The sequence below is a fragment of the Amblyraja radiata genome, chromosome 18, assembly GCF_010909765.2.
Source record: "Amblyraja radiata isolate CabotCenter1 chromosome 18, sAmbRad1.1.pri, whole genome shotgun sequence".
Lineage (NCBI taxonomy): Eukaryota > Metazoa > Chordata > Chondrichthyes > Rajiformes > Rajidae > Amblyraja > Amblyraja radiata.
Window position 1 is genome coordinate 46,367,693 of NC_045973.1, and position 12,045 is coordinate 46,379,737.

The following is a 12,045-nucleotide window of genomic DNA, read 5'->3' on the forward strand; positions in this document are numbered from 1 at the left end:
CCTACCTGCATTAAGAGCAGCCACACTGTCCTGATTTCGAAGTTATGGCCATCCAATGAAAATATTGTTATTCTCAACGATAAAATATCTCACAATACTTTCTGAATTAGTTAAAACATTCTGCTCCATAGGCCTATTCTTATAGACTTGGTTAGCGTAGGTATGATGCCCATTTTGTGAATCTCATTACAAATTTATATGCAGGCTCAGCAACCTGTATTAAAAATGGCATCCATCCCTATGAAAAGGGGAGTTAAGATCCTTAGACTTTGGAGCAGAATTTGGCCACTCAGTCTGCTCTCCATTCAATCATGGTTGATCTATTTTTCCCTCTCATCCTATTCTCCTGCCTTCTACCCATAACCTTTGACATTTTTGCTCATCAAGAGCCTAACAATCTCTGCTTTAAAAATACCCAATGACTTGGCCTCCATAGATGTTTGTGGCAGCAAATTCCACTGATTCACCACTCTCTGCTGAAGAAATCCTTCCTCATCTGTATTCTAAAGGCACATCTAGTATTCTTAGGCTGAGCCCTCTGGTCCTTGACACTCCCAATGCAGAAAATATTTACATATCCACAATCTAGGCCTTTCATTATTCGGTAGGTTTCAATGAGATCCCCCTCATCCTTATAAACTCCAGCTAGCACAGGCCAAGAGTCATCAAACACTCCTCATGTGTTAGCCCAATCAACCATGGGATCACCCACTTTGCTCACTCTCCCAACCTGTCCAAGTCCTTCTGCAGACTTCCTGCTTCCTCAACAATAACTCCCCCTCCATCCATCTTTGTATCATCTGCAAACCTGACCATAAAGCCACCAATTCCATTATCGAGAGCATTAACATATCACATGAAAAGTAGAGGACCCGACACCAAACCCTGCAGAACACCACTAGTCACCGCAGCCAACCAGGAAAGGCCCCCTTTATTCCCACTCTTTGCCTTCTGCCAATCAGCCAATCTTCTATCCATGCTGGCATCTTGCCATGGACTTGTAATTTGTTTTGCAGCCTCACGTGCGGCACCTTATCAAAGGCCTCTGAAAATCCCAGTAAACAACATCCACTGAGGAGGGTGACCTGCTCGCCTTGGATTTATCATTGTTCGTAATGGATGTTTTTATTAAGTTCTTACCATAGGAATGGGTGCATTTTATTCAGGGATAGACCATGTTAGCTGTACCGACTTGCCTTCACCTACAACATGGCCCTTTTGAGTGATTCACACATGGACATGTGCTGAAACATCAATATCGTGGAGATGTTTTGTAAGAAGACCAGACCTGATGTCAATATGGGTAAAACAGTGGGCTTTTATATGACTTGTATAAGTAAAACGTATATATTTAATTTCATCGAGCCATGGGTTTTTAATGGTAGCATTTTAAAATGTGTTACTCAGAGTGAGTTTGAGAAGTACCTTGGCACCAGGACAATCCCTTGCGTTGATTGTTCGCTGGAGAGTTGGAAGAGCAAGATCAGGGTACAGTGTAGAAATCTGGTTAATGCATAGCTTAGGCCTGTCCAGAAGCTAGAGATTTTAAAAACCTATTTAAAACTCTGAGTTTACATCTCCTTTGTGTTTCTCAGAACATTTTAGTTAAGTTCAATGAGTTCATTAAAAAGTGCATTGAGGTGTAACTTCACCTTCTCACTTGTATAACCAATGGTGTTTAATATTCTATATTAAAGGGTGGTTGTTGAGAGATCCCCAAACATAAAGTACAAATCTACTATCAGTAATTAAGAAATAGCGGGCCTTTAAGCAGGCGACAAACTTAAATTGATAGGACTGTCTTTCGAGTTTGCAGGATACAATGTTGATGAAATCAATAGAAAATAGAGTTCTCTTAAGTGCCTTAAAAAATTCAATTTCATAGATGATGTTATTCAATACAAGTTTTCAAGTGAAATCTAAGTATTACAGCTAGTAACTGGAAAGACATTGAATGCGAGACATGGTCCAGTATGTCTCATCAGGGTTACTACAAGAACAATCCTCAGTTCAACAGTTTGATGAGCGGTATTACACCCTTGAAACAATCTAATTTTAATACTGATCTTTTATTAAGAGCAAATGTCCGCCACATCAAGAACTATTTGGCAATTTGTCATGATAATGTGAACAAAGAATTTTTAAAATTATCACTACTCCAATTTTACATTCCTGCATGATAACCTGTGTGATAAGGGAACCTCCAATGTCCTTAAAGGCATCTTGCAACTAATCCAAAACGTTTTTTGTTCTGGATTTCTTTTTTTATGGAATATTAAAACCTCCCAATAGGTCTGATAGAATCAAGAGAATCTTTGTGTAAATCTGATTTTCCATGTGCAATGACGATCTACAAAAAAATTAATAAAGTCATTTAAAGTGTGTCAAAGTCTTTACATACAAATTTTCAAGGAGGCAGGATTTTGTATCTACTATGCAGATACACTGGAATGTATCTGGATAAGTATAAATATTGTAATACGAGTCAATTATTCCCCATTCATAACAACTGCCCGGGAAATTTCCTAGAAGATGCAGGATGTGACAGAAGTGAGAAATAATTCTGAATATCAAGTTCACCTTCTAATTAAGATTGTATGAAGCAGCACTTCTAATCATTGATATAAAATAAAAATTGAAGTTAAAAACGGAAAATGCATGATGTATACAACAGGTGAGGCACCATAAGTACAAAACAAGTCTGTATTAGAGTTATAACAGATAGACTGATTCATCCAGAAACTCATGTTCACAAAAGTAAAAACATTTTTTTTTAATGATTTGCTAGATATTCTATGGTATGTGATGATCACCCATCGATATGTGTCCATTTAGATTATGGTAACCATTGTTTTTATATAAACAATTCTTGAATATAAATTGTCCAAGTCCATTGTCTGAGTTGGAAAGAAAACAAATTAATATTCTGATTGGGAAACTCACATCCATGCTACCCATTTTCAGGATAGTCCTCTCCATTTCCTCAGCATTTATTTATTAAAATTGGTAACATTTAATTTTTGTTGGGCCATTTAAATGGCAGTTTTCTTGGAGAGAAAAATATACAAAACTCTCAAATGTCTCCTTCTTCACAACTGAAGTTTTGTAGCTCAATCAAATGCACTTGATATTATAAGAAATATTATTAAAAACTTATCACTTTAAAACATTTTTTAATATAAAAAATGCCAAACATCAAAATATTTAAATCTTACCCTTACTCTACTGATCTTCACTCTCGCTTACCTGGTGTAAGCTCGTAAACAGTAGCTGCCCCGTTTACCACCACAGATATAAAACTAGGATTAACAAAATCCCTATCAAAGAGCCTTTATAAAGAATAGTTAATAGCAAATAGTTTTCATTCACAGCATATTAATCGTAAGGAAGTTTCATTGCTTGTTTTTTATTTTCCTTCTTGCATCTTTGTGTTTCTTACGGTATTCCTGAAAAATAGGAATAAAACGTGACATTACATTTAATGTTGGATTAATACCTTTTCTTGGCTCACTACTTAAATTACTTATTGATCAAACAAACATGCCATTATTTTTAGTAATTTGGATTAGACTTGATCCCTTTTATAATTGTACCTGTGATAGCTTTGAAAAAGTAACAACTCCACAGTTCTATTTCTCCTTGTCCTTCCAAATACTCAGAACTTTATTTTTCCAATTAATTATTCAATTCCTTTTTATACTCAACAAGGAATCCAATTCAAACGCTGTTTTTGTTCTATATTCTCTGAGGCACTCCCTCGGGATTGAGGATCATTAAGAGCATTCGGTTTCCTAATATCCTTGCATCAAAAAATAAATTACTCACCGTGGTTGAGATAGGTATGATGTAGAAATAAATGTGAGAGAATCAAATTCCAAATCATTTCATCCGAGCCAAATGTTAAGATAATGAAATCACAATTAAATTTTCATACACATAACTCAATTATATATATATTTTTTATCAGGTTAAGTAAAGTCATGACAATATGTGACACCTGTTGCATTTATGGCTTGGAATAAATAATTTAAGTCAATAATTGCTAGCATCCACAGAGATGTCAAACAAGGAAACTATTGATGAAAAATACATGTGCTTTAACTGAAAATGAACACGATCGAGCAATGGGGATTTGGTGAAGGTAGGTAAAAATACAATGTGTAGTGCCAAGAAGCATGCAAGATGTTTATCAGTAGTTTAAAGGTGATCAAATATCAGTGATGAAGTAGCAAAATGTACAATCATGGAAATCAGTGAAGTTGTTGCAAATGGTTACAATAGGAAACTTTAATTTTCATAGAAACAAGGAAGGAGCAATTTGTAACAAAAGCTGCAAATGTTGTAAAAACAATTGTAATCTAGGCTTTGAGGAAGTAGAGGGTGCGTTTTCACTGGTGTCATAGTCATAGAGTGATACAGTGTGGAAACAGGCCCTTCGGCCCAACTCGCCTACACCAGCCAACAATGTTCCATCTACATTAGTCCCACTTGCCTGTGCTTGGTCCATATCACTCCAAACCTGTCCTATCCATGTACCTGTCTAATTGTTTCTTAAACTATGGGATAGTCCCAACCTCAACTACCTCCTCTGGCAGCTTGTTCCATACACCCACCAGCCTTTGTGTGAAAAAGTTACCCCTCGGATTCCTATTAAATCTTTTCTCCTTCAACTTGAACCTATGTCCTCTGGTCCTAGATTCCCCTACTCTGGGCAAAGGACTCTGTGCATCTACCCGATCTATTCCTCTGATTATTTTGTATATCCCTCATTCTTCTGTGCTCCATGGAATAGAGTCCCAGCCGACTCAACCTTTCCCTATAGCTCACATCCTCTAGTCCTGGTAACATCCTCGATTCTGAACCCTTTCAAGCTTGACAATATCTTTCTGAACCCTTTTAGGCTTGACAATATCTTTCCTATAACATGGTGCCCAGAACTGTCTTAACTAATAATTATTCTTCAAACCAACATCATAAAGATATATGTTCTTCTTCTTATGGCGCTGTTTGTGAAAACTTGTCCAGTGCAAATTGAATAGAAATACTGCAGTTCCTACATCACAATAATAACCACTCCAGAAGTACTTCTTTGGTTGTGATAAAGTTTGAAATGACAAGGCAATGAATGACACTGAGTAAATGCTACTCATTTTTGGATATAAAATAATGAATAATGAGCCTTAAGTGGCCTAACAATGATAAAAGAGCAAGCAAACGTGTGCATAACAAGTATTCAATATTAGGATTGAAAAAAGGGTAAGGGATGAACCAGTTTTTAAATTTAGAAAAGGCTGGAATTCGTCACAACACATTTGAAGCAAGATTTGGTCACAACAAACTTGGGAGAACCACTAATTGATAGAACCACAAATGAAGAGTTGGATTTATTCAAGAAAATATACTGACAAATAGAGACCAATGGATGACTTCCTCCTGGGATTCTCTTAATTTCCCATGCATCTCTTTTCTTGTATTTCTACTGCTACTCTTGCCACCTTCTTTAATATCCTCTGCAGTTCTTTGTTTTCAAATCTGGGGAATCACTATGTTTTTTCCCTTTTGCATACGTCCTCATAATTTTATACAATTTCTCAGTTCCCATAACTGCTTGATGAATATGACTCCTATAAAATACCCCTAACTCCACAAGAGCAAGATTAAACTCAAGTAAATAAGGGAAGTGAGAGCACCATGTATTAATTGACATACAATTGAAACAAAAAAACCCACAGTGAAGGCAATATAATAATATTGAAGGATAGATAAATGTATCTGTTTCTGTGGATTTTCGCCCACAATGGGAAACAATGTTCGTGATGAAATTCGTAATTCATTGAACATGCTGTTCTCAAGCTTTCTGTCATGAGCTGCCCATTGTATCAGAGATTTTCCCATATTACCCCTCTCTTAAGGATGAGTGTGAGAGATACAATTAGAAATCATAGGCCCTATAACCTAATGTCAAAACCTCTTAGGCAAAATGTTGCTTATAGGTTCTGAACAAAAAACAACTAATCAGTGAGGCCAAATAAATTTATAAAGGTGAAGTAATAAACAACAAATATTTTTTCGATGTTTGAGAATGAGCTGACTTGTCAGTTAAATTTGTTATTTAAATGGACCTCCAAAAGGCATTCATTCAGGTTCCACAAAAGTTAGTGTTCACAAAAATGAGCATGCATGAAATTACCGGTAATCTATTGGTTTGGCAAAGAAATTGGTTAGGAGTTAGGCAGTTCAAATTAGTGGGACAAAGCAAATGCCAATAGTGTGACCCAAACACCAAGCTCTTTACTATGATTAACCTAAATGAAGGAAGGGAGCCACAAATTAAAGTTTATGAAATTTGGTGGCATAATACTATAATTGAGAGAAGAAAAACTCAAAATGAATTGAAAAACCAAGTGACTGGACAAAACTACATTGGATGGTATTGAAGCAGGACAGTATGAAGTCATGATCTTCCTTGGACCAAAGGAAGATTCAGAGTTATACAGCATGGAAACAGGCCTTTTGGCCCAACTCATCCATGCCAACCTCGGTGGTTATCTAAGATAATTCAATTTGCCTGCATTTGACTCGTATCCCTCCAAACCTGTCCAAATGTGTTTTTTAATGTTATGAAAGTACTCATCTCTACCATCTCCTCTGGCAGCTCATTCCATATACCCACCTATGTGAAAAAACATACCGCTCCGAACCCCTCATTCGGTCTAAGGAAATCAATTCCACCATATCCAGTCTCTTATAACTCAAGTGCTCCAGTCCAGGCAATGTCCTCGTGAATCTTTTCTGCACCCATATAACCATATAATAACCATATAACAATTACAGCACGGAAACAGGCCATCTCGGCCCTTCAAGTCCGTGCCGAACACTTATTTTCCCCTAGTCCCATCTACCTGCACTCAGACCATAACCCTCCATTGCTTTCCCGTCCATATACCTATCCAATTTATTTTTAAATTATAAAATCGAACCTGCCTCCACCACTTCCACTGGAAGCTCATTCCACACAGCTACCACTCTCTGAGTAAAGAAGTTCCCCTTCATGTACCACTAAACATCTGTCCCTTAATTCTCAACTCATGTCCTCTTGTTTGAATCTTCCCTACTCTCAATGGGAAAAGCTTATCCACATCAACTGTCTATCCCTCTCATCATTTTAAAGACCTCTATCAAGTCCCCCCTTAACCTTCTGCGCTCCAAAGAATAAAGACCTAACCTGTTCAACCTTTCTCTGTAACTTAGTTGCTGAAACCCAGGCAACATTCTAGTAAATCTCCTCTGTACTCGCTCTATTTTGTTGACATCCTTCCTATAATTAGGCGACCAAAATTGTACACCATACTCCAGCATTGGCCTCACCAATGCCTTGTACAATTTTAACATTACATCCCAACTTCTATACACAATACTCTGATTTATAAAGGCCAGCACACCAAAAGTTTTCTTTACCACCCTATCTACATGAGATTCCACCTTCAGGGAACTATGCACAGTTATTCCTAGATCCCTCTGTTCAACTGCATTCCTCGATTCGTTACCATTTACCATGTACGTCCTATTTTGATTTGTCCTGCCAAGATGTAGCACCTCACACTTATCAGCATTAAACTCCATCTGCCATCTTTCATCACACTCTTCTAAATGGCCTAAATCTCTCTGTAGACTTTGAAAATCTACTTCATTATCCACAACACCACCTATCTTAGTATCATCTGCATACTTACTAATCCAATTTACCACACCATCATCCAGATCATTGATGTATATGACAAACAACAGTGGACCCAACAGTGGACCCTGAGGCACCCCACTAGTCACCGGCCTCCAACCTGACAAACAACCATTACTCTCTGGCATCTCCCATTCAGCCACTGTTGATTCCATCTTGTTACTCCACCATTAATACCCAACAATTGAACCTTCTTAACCAACCTTCCATGAGGAACCTTGTCAAAGGCCTTACTGAAGTCCATATAGACAACATCCACTGCTTTATCCTCATCAATTTCCCGAGTAACCTCTTCAAAAAAATTCAAGAAGATTAGTCAAACATGACCTTCCAGGCACAAATCCATGTTGACTGTTCCTAATCAGACCCTGTTTATCCAGATGCTTATATATATATTATCTCTAAGCAGGGCTCTCGCTTAACTTTTTTTCCCTGTTGCCAGCCGGGCAACCTCGGCAGCTTTTTAGGTTGCCAAATCCATGCTTGGACGAAGTGCATAGCTACCAGTCGGAATTATGGTCAATGAAGCATTCACATATTATTTCTGCTTCAAATAAAGTCACAAACGAAGCATATTCACCAATCAAGACATGATATATACCACAATGACATGCTGCAAAATTACAATACAATATCTCATCTCTTTTTACACATTGTAATGAATGCAATGTCTATTATCTCTTTCCACTTCCAAACAAAAATATGGTTATTCAGCGTATGATCAACCTCGGTGGGACCAAGCGCAGGCTTGGCGATCGCTTCGCACAACACCTCCACTCAGTTCGCAATAACCAACCTGACCTCCCGGTGGCTCAGTACTTCAACTCCCCCTCCCATTCCGAATCCGACCTTTCTGTCCTGAGCCTCCTCCATGACCAGAGTGAGGCCCACCGCAAATTGGAGGAACAGCACCTCATATTTTGCTTGGGTAGTTTACACCCCAGCAGTATTAACATTGGCTTCTCCAATTTCAGGTAGTCCTTGCTTTCTCCCTCCTTCCCCTCCCATTCCCAGCTCTCCCACAGCCTACTGTCTCCGCCTCTTCCTTTCTTTTTCCCGCCCCCACCCCATCAGTCTGAAGAAGGGTCTTGACCCGAAACGTCGCCTATTTCCTTCGCTCCATAGATGCTGCCTCACCTGCTGAGTTTCTACAGCATTTTTGTCTACCCATTCACACAAGTTCTGTTATCCCACTTTCCTCACCCACTCCCTGCACATTAGGGGCAATTTTACAGAGACAAGTTAACCTACAAAGCCAATGCGTCTTTGGGATGTGGGAGGAAACCCACATGCTTGCAGGGAGAATGTGCAAATTCAACACAGAAAGTGCCCGAGAACAGGATCGAACATAGATCTCTGGCGTGTGAGACAGCAAGTCCACCAGCTGTGCAACTATATTTTATTTTCCAACACAAAAATTTATACGTTGATAACTTTGGCTACTAAAAAAGTCTTAAATCTCTAAGTGACGCTATGTACCTCTTTACAGCTACTGTATGTTTTAATTCAGTTCAAGGCTATTGGGGCAGTAGATTGGCCATAAATTTGCTACCTAAAATTGCTAGACACCTGGAATTGATCCTGAATACGGGTGCTGTCTGTATGGAGTTTTGTTTTCTCGTTTATAACATTGTTTACAGAGTACTATGTTTACATATTCTGTTGTGCTGCTGCAAGTAAGGATTTCATTGTTTGAACTGGGACGTGAGAGAATAAAACACTCTTGACTTACATCGCTGATGTGTGGGATAGAACTAGAGTACGGGTGATCGGTGGTCGGCGTGGACTCGGTGGGCCGAAGGGCCTGTTTCCACGCTGTATCTTTAAATTAAACTAAAAACATTAAAACCAGAGGAAATGTAAAGAAGGGTTTCTACCCGAAACGTCACCCAATTGTTTCTATCCAGAGATGCTGGCTGCTCCATGGAGTTCCCCCGCACAATTAAAGCATGGAATAGTCTTCACCCTACCATAAGTACCAACCAGATGCAACTAAATTTAAGGCAGCTTTTTTTTCCCCCAAGAACCCTTTTTTTGCTTAAGTCCAAGTCAAGTCAAGAGAGTTTTATTGTCATGTGTCCCAGGTAGGGCAATGAAATTCTTGCTTGCTGCAGCACAACAGAATATGTAAACATAATACAGAACAGGAGATAAAGGTTCAGTGTGTCTATATACTATAGACCATATATATATACACAATAAATAGATAAAATGCAATAGGCTGTTATTTTTCAGCGTTTGGAGTTTGGTGGTGGTGGGTCCACAAATTTAAATTCCATTTCGAATATTTTTGGAGGATCAGGAAACCAAGAAGCAAGAGTTACTCCAGGGAGTTACTGCAGCTCCAGGGAGTGATTCTGCGTTGTTTTTCAGCGGTCGCGGTGAGGCAGCGACCGGACAGCAATGGCGGCCAGAGCTCCCACAATGCAAAGGGAGGGAGAAAGTGGCCGACGCCGACCAGTTGCCGTGGCAGTGATGTACTCGGCGGCCGACCGTGCCGAGCGGAGACCCGAGACCCGGGCCGAGAGCTAGCGCCGACCCGAGAGCTAGAGCCGAGCGCCGAGAGTTAGCACCGAGCGGAGACCCAAGAGCTAACGCCGAGCGGAGGCCCGAGAGCTAGAGCCGAGCGGAGACCCGAGAGCTAGAGCCAAGCGGAGGCCCGAGAGCTAGAGCCGAGCGGAGACCCGAGAGCTAGAGCCGAGCGGAGACCCGAGAGCTAGTGCCGAGCGGAGACCCGAGAGCTAGAGCCGAGCGGAGACCCGAGAGCTAGCGCCGAGCGGAGACCCGAGAGCTAGTGCCGAGCGGAGACCCGAGAGCTAGTGCCGAGCGGAGACCCGAGAGCTAGTGCCGAGCGGAGACCCGAGAGCTAGAGCCGAGCGGAGACCCGAGAGCTAGTGCCGAGCGGAGACCCGAGAGCTAGTGCCGAGCGGAGACCCGAGAGCTAGAGCCGAGCGGAGACCCGAGAGCTAGAGCCGAGCGGAGACCCGAGAGCTAGCGCCGAGCGGAGAGCTGAGCACCGAGCCGAGACCCAGACACGGATGGCGGGCGGGTGTCCCGGTTGCTTGCCAAGCCAGGCAAAATGGCATGGCTTTTAGGTTGCCCGGCGGGACTGTAAGTTGCCATTGGCACCCGTTAATTTCGAGCCCTGCTAAGTATCCTTTCCATTAATTTGTCCACCACTGACGTCAAACTAACAGGTCTATAATTGCTAGGTTTACTCTTAGAACCCTTTTTAAACAATCGAACAACATGCGCAGTACGCCAATCCTCCGGCACTATTCCCGTTTCTAATGACATTTGAAATATTTCTGTCATAGCCCCTGCTATTTCTACACTAACTTCTCTCAATGTCCCAGGGAATATCCTGTCAGGACCTGGAGACTTATCCACTTTAATATTTTTCAAAAGTGTCAGTACTTCCTCTTCTTTGAATCTCATAGTTTCCATAACTACTCTACTTGTTTCCCTTACCTCACATAATTCAATATTCTTCTCCTTGGCGAATACCGAAGAAAAGAAATTGTTCAATATCTCCCCCATCTCTTTTGGCTCCGCAGATAGCTGTCCACTCTGACTCTCTGATGGACCAATTTTATCCCTCGTTATCCTTTTCCTATTAATATAGCTGTAGAAACCCTTTGGATTTACTTTCACCTTACTTGCCAAAGCAACCTCATATCTTCTTTTAGCTTTCCTTTCAACCGAACAGGCACATAAAGATTCTATACTCTTAAAATGTCACCTTTGAATGTCCTCCATTTCTCTTCTACATCCTTCCCATGAAACAAAATGTCCCAATTCACTCATTTTAAATCCTTTCGCATCTCCTCAAAGTTAGCCTTTCTCCAATCAAAAATCTCAACCCTAGGCCCAATGACCCTCTCCATAATTATATTGAAACTAATGGTATTGTGATCACTGGACCCGAAGTGCATACCTCCGCCACCTCATTTCCTGTCTCATTTCCTAACAGGAGGTCCAGCACTGCCCCTTCTCTAGTAGGTACCTCTATGTATTGCTGCAAAAAACTATCCTGCACACATTTTACAAACTCCAAACCATCCAGCCCATTTACAGAATGTGTTTCCCAGTCTATGTGTGGAAAATTGAAATCTCCCACTAATATCTGCAATCTCCTCACATATTTGCTCTTCCAATTCTCGCTCCCCATTAGGCGGTCTATAATACACCCCTATAAGTGTTGCTACACCTTTCCCATTTCTCAGTTCCACCCAAATAGCCTCCCTAGACGAGCCCTCTAATCTATCCTGCCAAAGCACTGCTGTAATATCTTCCCTGACAAGCAA

At 40.5% G+C, this 12,045-nt stretch overlaps 1 protein-coding gene across 3 annotated transcripts in view; it reads right to left on the reverse strand.

Moving 5' to 3' along the window:
* Positions 1-2,050: 2,050 nt before the first annotated feature.
* Positions 2,051-12,045, reverse strand: part of nol8 (nucleolar protein 8) — a 56,160-nt gene continuing 46,165 nt past the window's right edge. For all 3 annotated transcript variants that reach the window (XM_033037265.1, XM_033037263.1, XM_033037264.1), the window contains one exon: positions 2,051-3,446. In XM_033037265.1, the coding sequence (XP_032893156.1) occupies positions 3,393-3,446 (54 nt within the window). In that variant the 3' untranslated portion in view covers positions 2,051-3,392. The remainder of the gene's footprint in view (positions 3,447-12,045) is intronic.